This window comes from Gymnodraco acuticeps, unplaced genomic scaffold, assembly GCF_902827175.1.
Source record: "Gymnodraco acuticeps unplaced genomic scaffold, fGymAcu1.1, whole genome shotgun sequence".
Classification (NCBI taxonomy): domain Eukaryota; kingdom Metazoa; phylum Chordata; class Actinopteri; order Perciformes; family Bathydraconidae; genus Gymnodraco; species Gymnodraco acuticeps.
In genome coordinates, this window is record NW_022991165.1 from 117,173 (window position 1) to 139,438 (window position 22,266).

General features: G+C 37.7%; 1 protein-coding gene across 1 annotated transcript; it reads left to right on the forward strand.

The window, feature by feature from the left end:
• The first annotated feature begins 60 nt into the window (after window positions 1–60).
• mettl6 (methyltransferase like 6) lies at window positions 61–16,955 on the forward strand. The gene is made up of 5 exons (XM_034237591.1): window positions 61–567; window positions 10,786–10,920; window positions 11,655–11,825; window positions 14,721–14,862; window positions 16,012–16,955. The coding sequence occupies exons 1-5, from the start codon at window positions 256–258 to the stop codon at window positions 16,164–16,166; spliced, it is 915 nt and encodes a 304-aa protein (XP_034093482.1). The 5' UTR covers window positions 61–255; the 3' UTR covers window positions 16,167–16,955.
• The last annotated feature ends 5,311 nt before the right edge of the window (window positions 16,956–22,266 follow it).

A 22,266-nucleotide genomic window follows, 5' to 3' on the forward strand; every position in this document is an offset into this window, starting at 1 on the left:
GGAACCAACGGAAAGAAATGGAATCACATAGTTGACACGGAAGAATTTACACAACGGACAAGATGGACCTCAAATGTGGAAAAAACATGTTTCTTTTTTTTGCAATAAGTTAATTTTAGCGTGATTCTTCATACAAACAACTGCATTTTTAACCTTGTGAAGAATACTATTATTTCATTAATTAACAAAAAGCAACTTTACTAAAGGAAACGGAGCAGTAAGACATTATTTCTTTCTAAAAAAAAAAAAATTATCATGTCGAAAAGTGAAGGTTTTCCTGTGGATATTAAAACAACAGCTCCAGAAGTAGAAGTGGGACTAAAAGAAGACATTTCTCCGTGTGTTGTCGGGCAGAACAGAGCCTCCTCCTCCTGCAGGGTTTTGACCCAGGAGGAGCCGGACACACTGAGCCGAGAAAAGGCTCTGGTGTCCGACTTCAAACTCATGAAGCTGGAGAAAGAAGCTCAGAAAAACTGGGACTTGTTTTACAAAAGAAACACCACCAACTTCTTCAAGGACAGACACTGGACCACCCGAGAGTTTGAAGAGCTCAACGCGTGCAGAGAGGTGAGCAGAGGGGGGGAGTTACTAAGTACAATTAAGAGGTACTTGTGCTTTACTTGAGTATTTCAATGTTATGCTACTCTGTACTTCTACCCACTATATGTATTTAATCCCTTTAGTTACTTCACAGATGTGGATGAATGATGTGAAATATAATCAAGTGTTGAATCAGACTGTAGTTCCACCTGGAGTAAATCCACCAGCTACCCTGCAGTATACAAAGTCCTTCAAACTAGCTGCACCTTTACCAGCTTTGAGAACACTTTCATGATCAATCATTATAAAACATATCATATATATTATTCTGAAATGGACCAATCTGCACAAAGACTACTTTCACTGTCGATACTTTCACTATATTTTGATGAGAATACTTTTCTACTTTCACTTGAGGAACATTTGTATCTTTAATTACAATTATTACAACGTCAAGGTTTCCAGATAGCTCCATTGTTTAGATAACCTGTCAATCACTAATGTGGGTCCTTTGAATTCCACACTTACTACTGTCAATGTTGTAGAAGAAAGATGTGAGAATGAGGTTAAAAAAGTAAGGAATACTGCTTTAAAAAAGGGTTTCCTACTTCATTTATAGCTGGGAAGTATTACTGTAAGAGCCATTTTATTGAAGGTCATATTTGGGTTGAAGTTTTCACAATTGTGTGTTATTCACTGTGTGTGGCATATAGTGTCACCGTCACATTCTCTATGCCACAGGTATTTAAGGTGTGTGTTGTCAGAGGATTGGATGTGTCTGATCCACGAAGGGCAAATCGTTTTTCATCGCCATCGTGTGAAAACAATAAGATTGTTTGTTCAGGCAATGAATGGAATATTGAATTGAATGGACTCTACTTTATTATGCACAACAACAATACAATGCATGGATCGCATTATTCCACACCTGATAATAAGCCTACCTATTCATCATTAAAACAACAACACAAACGGTATCGTGTCAACACAGTGTCAGCAAAGTCATTCCGGGGAGTTAACACACCACAGTAGCTTTAGTCTAAGGCTATAGCTCCTACAATTAGAGCTGAATAAAGTGATAAAGTGAACATTTGTCCCGACAGGCAGAGAGGGCAAAAGTACACACATCGTTTACTCAAGTAGAAGTACAGATACTCGTGTTTAAAAGTACTCTGGTGAAAGTAGAAGTACTGACTAAACGTCTTTACTCAAGTCAAAGTAAAGAGGCTTTGAAATGTACTTCAGTAAAAAGTACCCATAACTAGCAGCTGTTTTAAAGAGTACCTGACCTCCCTTTATATTAATAGAACAATAATGTCATTGTTAGCTAATGAATGTTTCCATGCTGAACAACGGCAACATGACAACGTTTCCATTGGTCCCTCTTCTTTAGAGAAGACCAGGAAATGATGGATACACGGATCGTGTTCAAATCAATAGGCACGCAATGACTCTAAAGAATAATGATCACGCACCAAACACACATTCAGACTAAAGGAACCAGCTGTTTGGAAATGAGAGAAGTAGAAAGTACAGGTATTTGAGTTCAACATGTAAGAAGTAGAAAGTACAGGTATTTGAGTTCAACATGTAAGAAGTAGAAAGTACAGGTATTTGTGTTCAACATGTAAGAAGTAGAAAGTACAGGTATTTGAGTTCAACATGTAAGAAGTAGAAAGTACAGGTATTTGAGTTCAACATGTAAGAAGTAGAAAGTACAGGTATTTGTGTTCAACATGTAAGAAGTAGAAAGTACAGGTATTTGTGTTCAACATGTAGAAGTAGAAAGTACAGGTATTTGTGTTCAACATGTAAGAAGTAGAAAGTACAGGTATTTGAGTTCAACGTGTAAGAAGTAGAAAGTACAAGTATTTGTGTTCAACATGTAAGAAGTAGAAAGTACAGGTATTTGAGTTCAACATGTAAGAAGTAGAAAGTACAGGTATTTGGGTTCAACATGTAAGAAGTAGAAAGTACAAGTATTTGAGTTCAACATGTAAGAAGTAGAAAGTACAGGTATTAGAGTTCAACATGTGAGAAGTAGAAAGTACAGGTATTTGAGTTCAACATGTAAGAAGTAGAAAGTACAGGTATTAGAGTTCAACATGTGAGAAGTAGAAAGTACAGGTATTTGAGTTCAACATGTAAGAAGTAGAAAGTACAGGTATTTGAGTTCAACATGTAAGAAGTAGAAAGTACAGGTATTTGAGTTCAACATGTAAGAAGTAGAAAGTACAGGTATTTGAGTTCAACATGTAAGAAGTAGAAAGTACAGGTATTTGTGTTCAACATGTAAGAAGTAGAAAGTACAGTTATTTGAGTTCAACATGTAAGAAGTAGAAAGTACAGGTATTTGAGTTCAACATGTAAGAAGTAGAAAGTACATGTATTGAGTTCAACATGTAAGAAGTAGAAAGTACAGGTATTTGTGTTCAACATGTAAGAAGTAGAAAGTAGTACAGGTATTTGTGTTCAACAATGTAAGAAGTAGAAAGTACAGGTATTTGAGTTCAACATAGTAAGAAGTAGAAAGTACAGGTATTTGTGTTCAACATGTAAGAAGTAGAAAGGACAGTTATTGTTTAGAAGTAGAAAGTACAGGTATTTGATGTTCAACATGTAAGAAGTAGAAAGTACAGGTATTTGTAGTTAAACATGTAAGAAGTAGAAAGTACAGGTATTTGAGTTCAACATGTAAGAAGTAGAAAGTACAGGTATTTGAGTTCAACAATGTAAGAAGTATAAAGTACAGGTATTTGTGTTCAACATGTAAGAAGTAGAAAGTACAGGTATTTGATGTTCAACATGTAAGAAGTAGAAAGTACAGGTATTTGTAGTTCAACATGTAAGAAGTAGAAAGTACAGGTATTTGTGTTCAACATGTAAGAAGTAGAAAGTTACAGGTATTTGGGTTCAACATGTAAGAAGTAGAAAGTACAGGTATTTGAGTTCAACATGTAAGAAGTAGAAAGTAACAGGTATTTGAGTTCAACATGTAAGAAGTAGAAAGTACAATGGTATTTGAGTTCAACATGTAAGAAGTAGAAAGTACAGGTATTTGAGTTACAACATGTAAGAAGTAGAAAGTACAGGTATTTGAGTTCAAACATGTAAGAAGTAGAAAGTACAGGTATTTGGTTCAACATGTAAGAAGTAGAAAGTAGTCAGGTATTGTAGTTCAACATGTAAGAAGTAGAAAGTACAGGTATTGTGTTCAACATGTAGAAGTAGAAAGTAGCAGGTATTTGGGTTCAACATGTAAGAAGTAGAAAGTACAGGTATTTGAGTTCAACATGTAAGAAGTAGAAAGTACAGGCTATTTTGAGTTCAACATGTAAGAAGTAGAAAAGTACAGGTATTTGTAGTTCAACATGCTAAGAAGTAGAAAGTACAGGTATTTGAGTTCAACATGTAAGAAGTAGAAAGTACAGGTATTTGGTTCAACATGTAAGAAAGTAGAAAGTACAAGGTATTTGTGTTCAACAATGTAAGAAGTAGAAAGTACAGGTATTTGTGTTCAACATGTAAGAAGTAGAAAGTACAGGTTTTTGTGTTCAACATGTAAGAAGTAGAAAGTACAGGTATTTGAGTTCAACGGTGTAAGAAGTAGAAAGTACAAGTATTTGTGTTCAACATGTAAGAAGTAGAAAGTACAGGTATTTGAGTTCAACATGTAAGAAGTAGAAAGTACAGGTATTTGGGTTCAACATGTAAGAAGTAGAAAGTACAGGTATTTGAGTTCAACATGTAAGAAGTAGAAAGTACAGGTATTAGAGTTCAACATGTGAGAAGTAGAAAGTACAGGTATTTGAGTTCAACATGTAAGAAGTAGAAAGTACAGGTATTAGAGTTCAACATGTGAGAAGTAGAAAGTACAGGTATTTGAGTTCAACATGTAAGAAGTAGAAAGTACAGGTATTTGAGTTCAACATGTAAGAAGTAGAAAGTACAGGTATTTGAGTTCAACATGTAGAAGTAGAAAGTACAGGTATTTGAGTTCAACATGTAAGAAGTAGAAAGTACAGGTATTTGTGTTCAACATGTAAGAAGTAGAAAGTACAGTTATTTGAGTTCAACATGTAAGAAGTAGAAAGTACAGGTATTTGAGTTCAACATGTAAGAAGTAGAAAGTACATGTATTGAGTTCAACATGTAAGAAGTAGAAAGTACAGGTATTTGTGTTCAACATGTAAGAAGTAGAAAGTAGTACAGGTATTTGTGTTCAACAAGTAAGAAGTAGAAAGTACAGGTATTTGAGTTCAACAAGTAAGAAGTAGAAAGTACAGGTATTTGTGTTCAACATGTAAGAAGTAGAAAGTACAGGTATTTGTGTTCAACATGTAAGAAGTAGAAAGTACAGGTATTTGTGTTCAACATGTAAGAAGTAGAAAGTACAGGTATTGAGTTCAACATGTAAGAAGTAGAAAGTACAGGTATTTGAGTTCAACAAGTAAGAAGTATAAAGTACAGGTATTTGTGTTCAACATGTAAGAAGTAGAAAGTACAGGTATTTGTGTTCAACATGTAAGAAGTAGAAAGTACAGGTATTTGAGTTCAACATGTAAGAAGTAGAAAGTACAGGTATTTGTGTTCAACATGTAAGAAGTAGAAAGTACAGGTATTTGGGTTCAACATGTAAGAAGTAGAAAGTACAGGTATTTGGGTTCAACATGTAAGAAGTAGAAAGTACAGGTATTTGAGTTCAACATGTAAGAAGTAGAAAGTACAGGTATTTGAGTTCAACATGTAAGAAGTAGAAAGTACAGGTATTTGTGTTCAACATGTAAGAAGTAGAAAGTACAGTTATTTGAGTTCAACATGTAAGAAGTAGAAAGTACAGGTATTTGAGTTCAACATGTAAGAAGTAGAAAGTACATGTATTGAGTTCAACATGTAAGAAGTAGAAAGTACAGGTATTTGTGTTCAACATGTAAGAAGTAGAAAGTAGTACAGGTATTTGTGTTCAACAAGTAAGAAGTAGAAAGTACAGGTATTTGAGTTCAACAAGTAAGAAGTAGAAAGTACAGGTATTTGTGTTCAACATGTAAGAAGTAGAAAGTACAGGTATTTGTGTTCAACATGTAAGAAGTAGAAAGTACAGGTATTGTGTTCAACATGTAAGAAGTAGAAAGTACAGGTATTGAGTTCAACATGTAAGAAGTAGAAAGTACAGGTATTTGTGTTCAACATGTAAGAAGTAGAAAGTACAGGTATTTGGGTTCAACATGTAAGAAGTAGAAAGTACAGGTATTTGAGTTCAACATGTAAGAAGTAGAAAGTACAGGTATTTGAGTTCAACATGTAAGAAGTAGAAAGTACAGGTATTTGAGTTCAACATGTAAGAAGTAGAAAGTACAGGTATTTGTGTTCAACATGAGAGAAGTAGAAAGTACAGGTATTGAGTTCAACATGTAAGAAGTAGAAAGTACAGGTATTTGAGTTCAACATGTAAGAAGTAGAAAGTACAGGTATTTGGGTTCAACATGTAAGAAGTAGAAAGTACAGGTATTTGAGTTCAACATGTAAGAAGTAGAAAGTACAGGTATTTGTGTTCAACATGTAAGAAGTAGAAAGTACAGGTATTTGTGTTCAACATGTAAGAAGTAGAAAGTACAGGTATTTGAGTTCAACATGTAAGAAGTAGAAAGTACAGGTATTTGTGTTCAACATGAGAGAAGTAGAAAGTACAGGTATTTGAGTTCAACATGTAAGAAGTAGAAAGTACAGGTATTTGAGTTCAACATGTAAGAAGTAGAAAGTACAGGTATTTGGGTTCAACATGTAAGAAGTAGAAAGTACAGGTATTTGAGTTCAACATGTAAGAAGTAGAAAGTACAGGTATTTGTGTTCAACATGTAAGAAGTAGAAAGTACAGGTATTTGGGTTCAACATGTAAGAAGTAAAAAGTACAGGTATTTGTGTTCAACATGTAAGAAGTAGAAAGTACAGGTATTTGAGTTCAACATGTAAGAAGTATAAAGTACAGGTATTTGTGTTCAACATGTGAGAAGTAGAAAGTACAGGTATTTGAGTTCAACAAGTAAGAAGTAGAAAGTACAGGTATTTGTGTTCAACATGTAAGAAGTAGAAAGTACAGGTATTTGAGTTCAACATGTAAGAAGTATAAAGTACAGGTATTTGTGTTCAACAAGTAAGAAGTAGAAAGTACAGGTATTTGAGTTCAACAAGTAAGAAGTAGAAAGTACAGGTATTTGAGTTCAACATGTGAGAAGTAGAAAGTACAGGTATTTGAGTTCAACATGTAAGAAGTAGAAAGTACAGGTATTTGTGTTCAACATGTGAGAAGTAGAAAGTACAGGTATTTGTGTTCAACAAGTAAGAAGTAGAAAGTACAGGTATTTGAGTTCAACAAGTAAGAAGTAGAAAGTACAGGTATTTGAGTTCAACATGTAAGAAGTAGAAAGTACAGGTATTTGTGTTCAACATGTAAGAAGTAGAAAGTACAGGTATTTGTGTTCAACATGTAAGAAGTAGAAAGTACAGGTATTTGTGTTCAACATGTAAGAAGTAGAAAGTACAGGTATTTGAGTTCAACGTGTAAGAAGTAGAAAGTACAAGTATTTGTGTTCAACATGTAAGAAGTAGAAAGTACAGGTATTTGAGTTCAACATGTAAGAAGTAGAAAGTACAGGTATTTGGGTTTCAACATGTAAGAAGTAGAAAGTACAAGTATTTGAGTTCAACATGTAAGAAGTAGAAAGTACAGGTATTAGAGTTCAACATGTGAGAAGTAGAAAGTACAGGTATTTGAGTTCAACATGTAAGAAGTAGAAAGTACAGGTATTAGAGTTCAACATGTGAGAAGTAGAAAGTACAGGTATTTGAGTTCAACATGTAAGAAGTAGAAAGTACAGGTATTTGAGTTCAACATGTAAGAAGTAGAAAGTACAGGTATTTGAGTTCAACATGTAAGAAGTAGAAAGTACAGGTATTTGAGTTCAACATGTAAGAAGTAGAAAGTACAGGTATTTGTGTTCAACATGTAAGAAGTAGAAGTACAGTTATTTGAGTTCAACATGTAAGAAGTAGAAAGTACAGGTATTTGAGTTCAACATGTAAGAAGTAGAAAGTACATGTATTGAGTTCAACATGTAAGAAGTAGAAAGTACAGGTATTTGTGTTCAACATGTAAGAAGTAGAAAGTAGTACAGGTATTTGTGTTCAACAAGTAAGAAGTAGAAAGTACAGGTATTTGAGTTCAACAAGTAAGAAGTAGAAAGTACAGGTATTTGTGTTCAACATGTAAGAAGTAGAAAGTACAGGTATTTGTGTTCAACATGTAAGAAGTAGAAAGTACAGGTATTTGTGTTCAACATGTAAGAAGTAGAAAGTACAGGTATTTGAGTTCAACATGTAAGAAGTAGAAAGTACAGGTATTTGAGTTCAACAAGTAAGAAGTATAAAGTACAGGTATTTGTGTTCAACATGTAAGAAGTAGAAAGTACAGGTATTTGTGTTCAACATGTAAGAAGTAGAAGTACAGGTATTTGAGTTCAACATGTAAGAAGTAGAAAGTACAGGTATTTGTGTTCAACATGTAAGAAGTAGAAAGTACAGGTATTTGGGTTCAACATGTAAGAAGTAGAAAGTACAGGTATTTGGGTTCAACATGTAAGAAGTAGAAAGTACAGGTATTTGAGTTCAACATGTAAGAAGTAGAAAGTACAGGTATTTGAGTTCAACATGTAAGAAGTAGAAAGTACAGGTATTTGTGTTCAACATGTAAGAAGTAGAAAGTACAGTTATTTGAGTTCAACATGTAAGAAGTAGAAAGTACAGGTATTTGAGTTCAACATGTAAGAAGTAGAAAGTACATGTATTGAGTTCAACATGTAAGAAGTAGAAAGTACAGGTATTTGTGTTCAACATGTAAGAAGTAGAAAGTAGTACAGGTATTTGTGTTCAACAAGTAAGAAGTAGAAAGTACAGGTATTTGAGTTCAACAAGTAAGAAGTAGAAAGTACAGGTATTTGTGTTTCAACATGTAAGAAGTAGAAAGTACAGGTATTTGTGTTCAACATGTAAGAAGTAGAAAGTACAGGTATTTGTGTTCAACATGTAAGAAGTAGAAAGTACAGGTATTTGAGTTCAACATGTAAGAAGTAGAAAGTACAGGTATTTGTGTTCAACATGTAAGAAGTAGAAAGTACAGGTATTTGGGTTCAACATGTAAGAAGTAGAAAGTACAGGTATTTGAGTTCAACATGTAAGAAGTAGAAAGTACAGGTATTTGTGTTCAACATGTAAGAAGTAGAAAGTACAGGTATTTGAGTTCAACATGTAAGAAGTAGAAAGTACAGGTATTTGTGTTCAACATGAGAGAAGTAGAAAGTACAGGTATTTGAGTTCAACATGTAAGAAGTAGAAAGTACAGGTATTTGAGTTCAACATGTAAGAAGTAGAAAGTACAGGTATTTGGGTTCAACATGTAAGAAGTAGAAAGTACAGGTATTTGAGTTCAACATGTAAGAAGTAGAAAGTACAGGTATTTGTGTTCAACATGTAAGAAGTAGAAAGTACAGGTATTTGGGTTCAACATGTAAGAAGTAAAAGTACAGGTATTTGTGTTCAACATGTAAGAAGTAGAAAGTACAGGTATTTGAGTTCAACATGTAAGAAGTATAAAGTACAGGTATTTGTGTTCAACATGTGAGAAGTAGAAAGTACAGGTATTTGAGTTCAACAAGTAAGAAGTAGAAAGTACAGGTATTTGTGTTCAACATGTAAGAAGTAGAAAGTACAGGTATTTGAGTTCAACATGTAAGAAGTATAAAGTACAGGTATTTGTGTTCAACAAGTAAGAAGTAGAAAGTACAGGTATTTGAGTTCAACAAGTAAGAAGTAGAAAGTACAGGTATTTGAGTTCAACATGTGAGAAGTAGAAAGTACAGGTATTTGAGTTCAACATGTAAGAAGTAGAAAGTACAGGTATTTGTGTTCAACATGTGAGAAGTAGAAAGTACAGGTATTTGTGTTCAACAAGTAAGAAGTAGAAAGTACAGGTATTTGAGTTCAACAAGTAAGAAGTAGAAAGTACAGGTATTTGAGTTCAACATGTAAGAAGTAGAAAGTACAGGTATTTGTGTTCAACATGTGAGAAGTAGAAAGTACAGGTATTTGTTTTCAACATGTGAGAAGTAGAAAGTACAGGTATTTGTTTTCAACATGTGAGAAGTAGAAAGTACAGGTATTTGAGTTCAACATGTGAGAAGTAGAAAGTACAGGTATTTGTGTTCAAAATGTGAGAAGTAGAAAGTACAGGTATTTGAGTTCAACATGTAAGAAGTAGAAAGTACAGGTATTTGTGTTCAACATGTAAGAAGTATAAAGTACAGGTATTTGTGTTCAAAATGTGAGAAGTAGAAAGTACAGGTATTTGAGTCAAACATGTGAGAAGTAGAAAGTACAGGTATTTGTGTTCAACATGTAGAAAGTACAGGTATTTGAGTTCAACATGTGAGAAGTAGAAAGTACAGGTATTTGAGTTCAACATGTGAGAAGTAGAAAGTACAGGTATTTGTGTTCAACATGTAAGAAGTAGAAAGTACAGGTATTTGAGTTCAACATGTAAGAAGTAGAAAGTACAGGTATTTGAGTTCAACATGTGAGAAGTAGAAAGTACAGGTATTTGAGTTCAACATGTAAGAAGTAGAAAGTACAGGTATTTGAGTTCAACATGTAAGAAGTAGAAAGTACAGGTATTTGAGTTCAACATGTGAGAAGTAGAAAGTACAGGTATTTGAGTTCAACATGTAAGAAGTAGAAAGTACAGGTATTTGGGTTCAACATGTAAGAAGTAGAAAGTACAGGTATTTGAGTTCAACATGTGAGAAGTAGAAAGTACAGGTATTTGAGTTCAACATGTAAGAAGTAGAAAGTACAGGTATTTGGGTTCAACATGTAAGAAGTAGAAAGTACAGGTATTTGAGTTCAACATGTAAGAAGTAGAAAGTACAGGTATTTGAGTTCAACATGTGAGAAGTAGAAAGTACAGGTATTTGTGTTCAACATGTAAGAAGTAGAAAGTACAGGTATTTGAGTTCAACATGTGAGAAGTAGAAAGTACAGGTATTTGAGTTCAACATGTAAGAAGTAGAAAGTACAGGTATTTGAGTTCAACATGTAAGAAGTTGTCAGAAAAATAAGTAGTGGACTAAAGTACTGATACCAGAAGAATGTACTTAAGTACAGTAACGAAGTATTTGTACTCCGTGTGATGTGCAGTTTGAGTCCCAGAGGCTGGTGCTGCTGGAGGCCGGCTGCGGGGTGGGAAACTGCGTCTTCCCTCTGCTGGAGGAGGACCTGAACATCTTCGTTTACGCCTGTGACTTCTCCCCACGAGCTGTAGAGTTTGTGAAAGTAAGAAATGTTTCCATCAAGTACACGTCTAATGCCTGAATCATCTTTCCTTATATACATTTAACACAAGAAGTAAGGAAATGTGTGTTTTGGTAGATTATTTCTTTGTTGTAACGATGCTTTTTGACAATATATCTTATACCGTTGGAAAGCTAGTTTCTTTGTTACCTTTCAAAAGGTGCCACGGAGCTGAGTACGAGGGTTGCGACCACCTCCTTGTTCAAATCCTCCTGACGTTTTCCACCTTCTGCTTCCAGCTGAACCCTCTGTACTTTTAAAACTATTATACGTTAACGATATACGATAACACTTTAATGGTCAGATCAAGTCTGAAATGTGGCTTGCATCGCAGCAGCTCCATGTGTGACATCAACACGGACACATATCAAGACACAACACATGACAAACAGACAACAAACATTTAACATAACAACACGATCAGTGAGAGAAAACCTACTCAAAGAGCCTTCAGCGTGCATCTGATCTGGATTCAGCTCTGCGTTTACTGAGAGGATGGACTGGAGCACAAAGGATGCTTCAAGATATCGAAAATCATTTACATGACATCTGGATCTACTTAAGAACTACGTACAGTATACGATGACAAAGTACTCAGCAGTACATATAAGCTATGTAATGCTTGTGTGTTGAAATAGCCATGACTGTGTTTTAGCTTGAAAATGTAACTTGCTTTTTGTTTTTCCTCGTCTGTTTTGTGGGTTTTATTATTCCAGCTGAACCCTCTGTACTGTCCTGAGCGCTGCCATGCCTTCCAGTGCGACCTAACCAAAGACGACCTGAGGGGAAATGTCCCTGAAGGCAGCGTGGACGTCGTCACGCTCATCTTCGTCCTGTCAGCCGTCCATCCCGACAAGATGAAGCTGGCTCTGCAGAACATCAGCAGGGTGAGAGCGACAAAAACTACTGTTCTCTGATCAGTTAACGGTCACCTGTTATTCAAAATCCTCTTCTCCATGTCTCTTCTACATCAACATGTGTCCCCTCTTCTTCATGTCTCTTCTACATCAACATGTGTCCCCTCTTCTTCATGTCTATTCTACATCAACATGTGTCCCCTCTTCTTCATGTCTCTTCTACATCAACATGTGTCCCCTCTTCTTCATGTCTCTTCTACATCAACATGTGTCCCCTCTTCTTCATGTCTCTTCTACATCAACATGTGTCCCCTCTTCTTCATGTCTCTTCTACATCAACATGTGTCCCCTCTTCTTCATGTCTCTTCTACATCAACATGTGTCCCCTCTTCTCCATGTCTCTTCTACATCAACATGTGTCCCCTCTTCTTCATGTCTCTTCTACATCAACATGTGTCCCCTCTTCTTCATGTCTCTTCTACATCAACATGTGTCCCCTCTTCTTCATGTCTCTTCTACATCAACATGTGTCCCCTCTTCTCCATGTCTCTTCTACATCAACATGTGTCCCCTCTTCTCCATGTCTCTTCTACATCAACATGTGTCCCCTCTTCTTCATGTCTCTTCTACATCAACATGTGTCCCCTCTCCTTCATGTCTCTTCTACATCAACATGTGTTCCCTCTTCCTCATGTCTCTTCTACATCAACATGTGTCCCCTCTTCTCCATGTCTCTTCTACATCAACATGTGTCCCCTCTTCTCCATGTCTCTTCTACATCAACATGTGTCCCCTCTTCTTCATGTCTCTTCTACATCAACATGTGTCCCCTCTCCTTCATGTCTCTTCTACATCAACATGTGTTCCCTCTTCTTCATGTCTCTTCTACATCAACATGTGTCCCCTCTTCTTCATGTCTCTTCTACATCAACATGTGTCCCCTCTTCATGTCTCTTCTACATCAACATGTGTCCCCTCTTCTTGATGTCTCTTCTACATCAACATGTGTCCCCTCTTCTTCATGTCTTTTCTACATCAACATGTGTCCCCTCTTCTTCATGTCTCTTCTACATCAACATGTGTCCCCTCTTCTTCATGTCTCTTCTACATCAACATGTGTCCCCTCTTCTTCATGTCTCTTCTACATCAACATGTGTCCCCTCTTCTTCATGTCTCTTCTACATCAACATGTGTCCCCTCTTCTCCATGTCTCTTCTACATCAACATGTGTCCCCTCTTCTTCATGTCTCTTCTACATCAACATGTGTCCCCTCTTCATGTCTCTTCTACATCAACATGTGTCCCCTCTTCTTCATGTCTCTTCTACATCAACATGTGTCCCCTCTTCTCCATGTCTCTTCTACATCAACATGTGTCCCCTCTTCTCCATGTCTCTTCTACATCAACATGTGTCCCCTCTTCTTCATGTCTCTTCTACATCAACATGTGTCCCCTCTTCTTCATGTCTCTTCTTCATCAACATGTGTCCCCTCTTCTTCATGTCTCTTCTACATCAACATGTGTCCCCTCTTCTTCATGTCTCTTCTTCATCAACATGTGTCCCCTCTTCTTCATGTCTCTTCTACATCAACATGTGTCCCCTCTTCCTCATGTCTCTTCTACATCAACATGTGTCCCCTCTTCTTCATGTCTCTTCTACATCAACATGTGTCCCCTCTTCTTCATGTCTCTGCTACATCAACATGTGTCCCTCTTCTTCATGTCTCTTCTTCATCAACATGTGTCCCCTCTTCTTCATGTCTCTGCTACATCAACATGTGTCCCCTCTTCTTCATGTCTCTGCTACATCAACATGTGTCCCCTCTTCTTCATGTCTCTTCTTCATCAACATGTGTCCCCTCTTCTTCATGTCTCTTCTTCATCAACATGTGTCCCCTCTTCTTCATGTCTCTTCTACATCAACATGTGTCCCCTCTTCTTCATGTCTCTTCTACATCAACATGTGTCCCCTCTTCTTCATGTCTCTGCTACATCAACATGTGTCCCCTCTTCTTCATGTCTCTTCTTCATCAACATGTGTCCCCTCTTCTTCATGTCTCTTCTACATCAACATGTGTCCCCTCTTCTTCATGTCTCTTCTACATCAACATGTGTCCCCTCTTCTTCATGTCTCTTCTACATCAACATGTGTCCCCTCTTCTTCATGTCTCTTCTACATCAACATGTGTCCCCTCTTCTTCATGTCTCTCCTACATCAACATGTGTCCCCTCTTCTTCATGTCTCTCCTACATCAACATGTGTCCCCTCTTCTTCATGTCTCTTCTACATCAACATGTGTCCCCTCTTCTTCATGTCTCTTCTATGGAAAGCACTGGCAGAACATAAAAGGCAGTAGTAGTTGCGTGTCTTTAGACCAATATATATTTAGTATACACCACATTAAAACAATCCCTACATGTCATATATTTTCAGTTTGTTATTACACAAGTCATCCAGGTGAGGGCGCTGTTGGCTTCAACGTTATCGCTCAAAGCAACACTGAGAATCTCCAATATTGTGACCTAATTGTCCTTTTGTTAGAAACACGAGGACTAAAAGTACACCATTTACCTCTGAACTATAGTGGAGTAGAAGTACAAAGTAGCATAACATGAAAATACTCAAGTAAAGCACAAGTATCTCAAAATTGTAAAATACAGTACTTGAGTAAATGTACTTTATACCTATGACTGTTAGGGATTATTCTGGAAACTTTAAGGCTTTTTACAGTAACTATAGTTGCAGGCCCAAGTTTAACATGAATTCAACATTAAACACAAGTTAATTATTTACACTATTCCATGTATCTAACATTGTTTACGCACTCATTGACTGTGTGTCGCTGTTGCCACCTCTACTAGTCATTTGAGAAACTATTTGAATTTATTATTTATTTATTTCAAATGTGTGTGTGTTGCTTTCAGGTGCTAAAGCCCGGAGGCATGGTGCTGTTCAGAGACTACGGACTGAATGACCACGCCATGCTGAGGTTTAAAGCCGGCAGCAAGCTGGGGGAGAACTTCTACGTCCGGCAAGATGGAACCAGATCATACTTCTTCTCTAAAGGTGAAGAACGAGACCTCCGCAGGGTAGATGGGTGGATAGATATAGATAGATAGATCAGCGACGTGCAGTCAGGGGAGGCAGGGCTTGTCATACTCCAATGTAACGGAAAAACAACTAAAGAAAAACTAAATAATAATAATAATAAAATGTCTCCACTGATCTGTGTTGTAAATTTGATTTATGTATGATTCCAATCGCTTTTTATAGTCAAAATCAGCAAATTTGACGAGCTCCGCTACAACTACGGGTAGCGATGAGAAGTGAGGCAGGGACGAGCTCTGCCTCTCGTAAGCCCACAGTAACTGGCTGGAGCGCGGGCACTAATTTAACGCGGGCATTATTTTGTGAGCGCGCTCAAGCCAGTTACTGTGAGGTGAGGCACAGATGAGATCTGCCTCACCTCAGAATGCGTCACCCCACAGAAACTGGCTGTAAAGCGGGCCCTAAGCGCATGCCTGCACCATCTCACTGTATGTCACCAATGTAATGTTTGTAGATCCCTTTATTACATTTATCCTCGCCATCCATAGTCTCCAAATAACTTATTTCACGTATATATGATATTTAGGCTCGCTGGTCTCATCCTACAACGGCAATGAAAAAAGCACCTGGAGAGGCAGCCATAACCTCTGCCGCACTGCAGGGGGCGCAAGTGAGCCCACAGGTCCTTGTTGCTACTGTTATTCTACGCAGAGACGGTATAGACGCAAACAACAAACTAGACTTTTGAAACTACAGGAAGATAAGGAGGACTTTTACAAAAAAGTAATAGAGATTGTTGTCCAGAAGGATAGCATGGACTTCATCTTCAAGTCAAGGTAAGACCACAATTGTAATGAAAATGGGATCTTACTAAGAAAGAACAATCCAATATTTAGATGTTGGGTATCCTTTTGTTTAACGGTCTGTTTAAAATGAATCGAAGCATCAGACTAAAAAAGCTTTTGAAAATAACCGAATATTTCGATTAAGGTCAAAATATAATATTTGTAAATCTGACTCTGAAAGAGTCAGTGCCTCACCAGCCATGAACCTCACCGCACGTCACTGAGATAGATAGATAGATACAGTGATAGGTGGATAGATTGATGGATTTTTTGTTTTTTCTTCTTCTAAAGTCTATCGTCTGATTTCTCCGCTTGATTTCAGAGTTCCTGTCCGAGCTGTTTGCGGACGCCGGCCTCCAGTCCGTTTCTAATGACTACGTCCTGAGGGAGACCGTCAACAAGAAGGAGGGGCTGTGTGTCCCCAGAGTGTTCCTGCAGAGCAAATTCACCAAGCCCGGCCAATCACAGAGCTCCTGACGCCACCTGGCCAATCACAGAGCTCCTGACGCCACCTGGCCAATCACACAGCTCCTGACGCCACGGAGCCAATCACAGAGCTCCTGGTGCAACCCCTGCCTGTGTGTGTCACCTCAGAAATACGACTGAAATGTCTCGATGACATTTAATGGCGAAAAACAGTTTTATCCCTGCTGGTTTGTGGTCGACGTGCTGCTGATTTTGAGTCCTTCAGATCATGAGGGAGATGCATGAGGTTAAAGAAAGTTAATAATGCCTTCTTCTGTTAATCTACCTCTGTCTTTTGGTCCTTTGCCAAAAGATGAAGCGTCTTACAAGTGGAACTAAAGGGCAGAAAGGAGCATGGATGTTCAGCAAAGCCGTCAGCTGGATGAAAAGTGAAACTCTGGGGATGATATTTAGAGATTCAGATGACTTTCAAATCCATTTCAAAGCCTTTTGTCCAACTTGGATTAGCCTCTAGTGTCAGCAGGAGAACGTCCTCCTTCTAACTGGTGTCTCCTGGCCAAAAGCAGGTGTCTTGAGTGCTTTATTCCACATTATATAAAGTAATGGGATCATTTTGTATGAGGTGAGTGCTTTTAATTTTGTGTGAATTAATGCCTTTTTAAAAAAAATAGCTGTTCTCCTCCACTGTGTTAGTTCACACATGATCTTAAATATGCCCGCAGTGTCACATCCTGTTTATGCTCCTGTTTTAACACGGTTTGCTGTAAACCACTGAGACGGACCGTCATCCTACACACATCAACATCATGACTGTTTCATAATAAAGTTATTTACATCTTCGGTGGTTTCCAAGTATCTCCAAATCACAAGATGATGCTTCCATCAAAATCCTTGAAATATAACAGCAATAACAGATGTGGACTTTTATTATCAGTAATTATAATGTCATTTAAGTCTTCATGAGATAGTTTACTGTGTCCAACGTTCAGACATGTTAAGTCAGTAGGAGGAGTTGAGCCTAGTTTAGACTAATATATATTTCACATTAAAACAATCCCTAAATGTATTACACAAGTCGTCCAGGTGAGGGCGCTGTTGGCTTCAACGTTATCTCACAAAGCAATACTGAACATTTTCCATATTGTGACCTATATATTATTACATTGCATTTAGCTGACGCTTTTATCCGAAGCGACTTACAAGTGTATTCGACCAAGAGGATACAAACTTGAAGAAAACAGAATCATATAAGTACATTAGGTTTCATAGAGCCAAAACATTTATTTATATATATATATATATATATATATATATATATATATATATACATACAGTGGGGCGAAAAAGTATTTAGTCAGCCACCAATTGTGCAAGTTCTCCCACTTAAAAAGATGAGAGAGGCCTGTAATTGTCATCCTAGGTACACTTCAACTATGAGAGACAGAATGGGGGGAAAGAATCCAGGAAATCTGAAGTTTGCTAGAGAGCATTTAGATGATCCAGAAGAGGATTGGGAGAATGTCATATGGTCAGATGAAACCAAAATAGAACTTTTTGGTAAAAACTCAACTAGACGTGTTTGGAGGAGAAAGAATGCTGAGTTGCATCCAAAGAACACCTACTGTGAAACATGGGGGTGGAAACATCATGCTTTGGGGCTGTTTTTCTGCAAAGGGACCAGGACGACTGATCCGTGTAAAGGAAAGAATGAATGGGGCCATGTATCGTGAGATTTTGAGTGACAACCTCCTTCCATCAGCAAGGGCATTGAAGATGAAACGTGGCTGGGTCTTTCAGCATGACAATGATCCCAAACACACCGCCCGGGCAACGAAGGAGTGGCTTCGTAAGAAGCATTTCAAGGTCCTGGAGTGGCCTAGCCAGTCTCCAGATCTCAACCCCATAGAAAATCTTTGGAGGGAGTTGAAAGTCCGTGTTGCCCAGCGACAGCCCCAAAACATCACTGCTCTAGAGGAGATCTGCATGGAGGAATGGGCCAACATACCAGCAACAGTGTGTGAAAACCTTGTGAAGACTTACAGAAAACGTTTGACCTCTGTCATTGCCAACAAAGGGTATATAACAAAGTATTGAGATTAGGGATGCTCCGATCGATCGGTCACCGATCGAGATCAGCCGATACTCACTCTCTACCGATCGATCGGTGCTCTCTAAACATGCCGATCGCGAAAGCTGATCGCATGACTTCAAATACATGACACTTTTCTCTGTGTGCGGCAAAACAAGCTCGCCAAAATGGCTTCACCGGTCTGGCATTATTTTAAGGTGTCCGAAAAAGACAGTAAAATAGCGGTCTGCAACGTGTGTGAAGCAGAAATCCTGCAGCTCCGCCCGCCGGACAGGTAAGCGCAGCGAAACACACACACACACACAGGGAGAACCAGACCGCAGTTCTTTTCCTCATATTCCAAACGAGAAATTACGGTAGCAAATCACCCGGTTCTTTTCGACCAGAACTATTAACGGGATACAAACCGGAGGAACCAGGCATGGAGGGAGGTGGCAGAGACAGTGGGTGAAACTGGTAGGTTTTCGCCTGTTTGGGGAGTTTATATATAGGCTATATATATTGCTTGCATAAAATCCCCGGGGTTTTTTGCTTTGTATGTCGGGGGCGGGAGATTCATGTGATTGGTTGTTGGTCGCGTTGCTCGCAAAAAATCCCCAAGCTTTCAGACACGCCCAGCTCCAAGATTTTCAAGATTTTTGAAAAGCTGCTGTGTGGACGTATCGTAAGAGGAGTTAGACCTAACACACTTAGCTATTTTATCTACCTCTGGAACAAGCTAAACTAGTTATTATAAATATATGTATTCTTCATTGTCGGGTCCCTATTACTGGATCAGTGAGCTGCATGAGATACTGACAGGCTGTCAGGAGAGGGAGAGAGGAAAAGAGAGCGCTTCCGCTAATTTCTCCCGTGTTATTATCCAAAGTGAATGTAAACTTGAATAATGTACATCATTTGAATGTAATAATTAAGTTGATTGTCGTTTGTGGAAGCTCCAGTGAATCAGCCCCATTAACTGAGTTTTAAACATCACTTTAAATGGAAGATTTAAAGTGATGTTTAAATCTTCCATTTAGGCCCCGCCCACTCGATCGGATCGGCGATCGGTATCGGCCGATACTGATTCCGGCGATCGGCCCCGAAATTGGCGATCGGAGCATCCCTAATTGAGATGGACTTTTGTTATTCACCAAATACTTATTTTCCACCATAATTTGCAAATAAATTCTTTAAAAATCAGACAATGTGATTTCCTGGATTATTTCCCCCCATTCTGTCTCTCATAGTTGAGGTGTACCTAGGATGAAAATTACAGGCCTCTCTCATCTTTTTAAGTGGGAGAACTTGCACAATTGGTGGCTGACTAAATACTTTTTTGCCCCACTGTATATATATTACAGGAAGTGACTAACAACATATATATATATCCTGTTGTTAGTCACTTCCTGTGACTCATGATGGTTTTACACTTCCTGTCCAGTTTGTGGGCTAAGAGCAGATGATACAGTATCAGACACCAGTGTTTCCCCTAGGATGGAGTCATAGTAGCGGTGCTAAGGCACGTGGAATTTTGTAGTGTTTGCACGTGCGAAGTGTGCCCCGCCAATTTGTTTCTATGTGTCTGCCAGCACAAGAAAGGCTCTTGAGGCCTAGTATCAGGGCCGGTTCTAGCCAATTTGCTGCCCTTGGCGAGATTTTATATATGAAGAATAAATTAAAAATCTCTACAAAAGACAAATACACTACAAAAACAGAAACTTATTGACAAAGGTAATATACGTCAAAATGGCTTCAAATGTATTCAGTATTGTGTGAACATGTTTTAATTGGGGGGTGGAGCTGCGGGTGCCTGATAAGCTAACATCCCCCACTTTCATCACTTACAGCGCCTATGTCAAAAATCGGCCCTGCCAGTACATACAGTGGCCATTTGTATATAGGGGGAAACACTGGAGACTGAAACCGCAAAATGACAATAATAACCATGGTTGTTTTTCACAACACACCTTTTCTAACCCAGTAATTGATTTAATAACTTCATCAGCAGATATTTTTGTAAGCTTTAAGATGGAGACATTTCAAGCCATAGCTTTCCCTCAGATATTCAAATGTGTCAAACTGTGCTCTGTTAACCCTTATTCATCTCTATTTTAAATGACATTTTGAGGTTACATGATTTGGCACTTTTTTCGAGTACACCTGATCATTTATTTATAATTTCCAAGGACTCTTATCCCTCTCAATGGTAGCCAACATATGTTAACTTAATACCACCTAATTAAAAATGTGTTCCTCTCTTGATGCTGAATTGATGATGAATTAAAAAGGTGAAATCGTAGAAGAAATATTATAAAAATATAACATTTTCCTTTAATCTTTATCACCAAATTGTACTACTTTTTGTTTTTGCTGGAATAAAGTTCATTTATAAGATAAGACATTTTCAAAGTGCTATTCAATGAATGTAATGTAACGTAATAGATCAACTGTCTTAAGGATTGTTCTGGAAACATTACGGCTTGTTATAGATGGATGACAGAACAACTAAGGAAGGGATCATTTTCTTCTTTGTAATTTCAATGAAACACTCAGAAATACAAATATCTACCTTTTGTAATATATGGTAATACTTTGCAGCACAGGTGAAATGGTACGGTTACATTGGACTACTGTGAATGGCTCTAAAAAAATGACTTCCTGTTCAGGCTGTTGGAAAAAAACAAAAGTGTGAAAGTCACATCGAGCGGGGAGTTAACGGTACCTCTCGGCCTTTCTTAGAAACATGATTTGATATTGAGTTTGACTAAGTGCATTTTAAAGATTGTATGAAAACCAAAAGTGCACACGGCATTCATTTGAGTCAAGTAAATATGGAAAATTCTCTGTATTGCTTTGCGAGAAGCCAACAGCGTCCTCTGTTACTGCCATCAAAAAGAAACCATTTTATTATCTGAGGACGGTTTGAATGTTTTAAAACAGTCAAACTTCTGCGCCAAGTAAGGCCACAGTATAGATTACAAATATTCATCTCGCCCTACGTGCAAAACGACAAACTCTTATCAGAGCAGGGTCGAAGGGACAACATTTATGTCAGTAGTTCAAACAAAATGAAGTCCTTTTACAAATTTCAAAACCCCCTCACAATGCACATGACTCATCTTGATGTGTACGTGACTTAAGAGACGCTTTTGAAACCTCACACTCTGACTGATGCAGCTTCCTGTCCTGTGGTTTGTCGTTTGCATCCCACTAGTAGTACGTTGAAATAGAATCACATCTGCAGGTTTTATTGTTGACAGTATTTATTTACTGAGCAACACAGCTTCAATCTCAGTTAAATATATATGTGCTTAATTAAATGATGTGTGCAAAGAATAGGAAGGAATCTCTTATTGATTAACAATGAAAGTGAACTAAGTTCTTTGGTCTTCATGCTTTTGAGATTATTAACATTTGTAAAAATCAGACTTTTGTGAGTGAAATAAATCCGATATGTTTGGCTAACTCTTGCTGCTGCCGCTCTGTGTTCTGTCGTTGATGTTTTTCGGCCCTCAGACAGGAGTGGAAAGGAAACTGAATTAGGGTAGACGGCTCAGAGCTTCGCACGCCTTGATACTAATGTTAGCTTTTCATAGTTGCACTGGAAGTCAGAAGTCAGCAGGTATTTAAAGATACTGTTGGTTTAGTAATTTTTTAGCAGAGGTTTTCGCTATTCTGACAGAGACTGGGGTCCTCTTTTTTAGCATTTACTTAATAAATGTTGCAGGGCTGTGTCCCCCAAAACAGACAGTCTTTTGCCAGGAAAAGTGTATTTTCAAATTACACACGATTGTAATTATTATTTTGACTGTAGTCACAGAACCAAATAACTTCTGCAATCCCGTCTTTGTGCCGATGTTCTGAAAATTATGTCTGTATTGAAATATAGTTCATGTTTAAATGGATACGATATCCGGACACATCAATGTCTGTTCTCGGTGTATTCAGCAAATTAGCTTCCTGACAGCAAAGTACTTCATTCAACATCATAAAACATTTAGCTAAAAACCAACATTCGAAAATCAATACATACAAAACAAATGTATATTGTTGCGCAATATACACGTCATCATGTCGCAC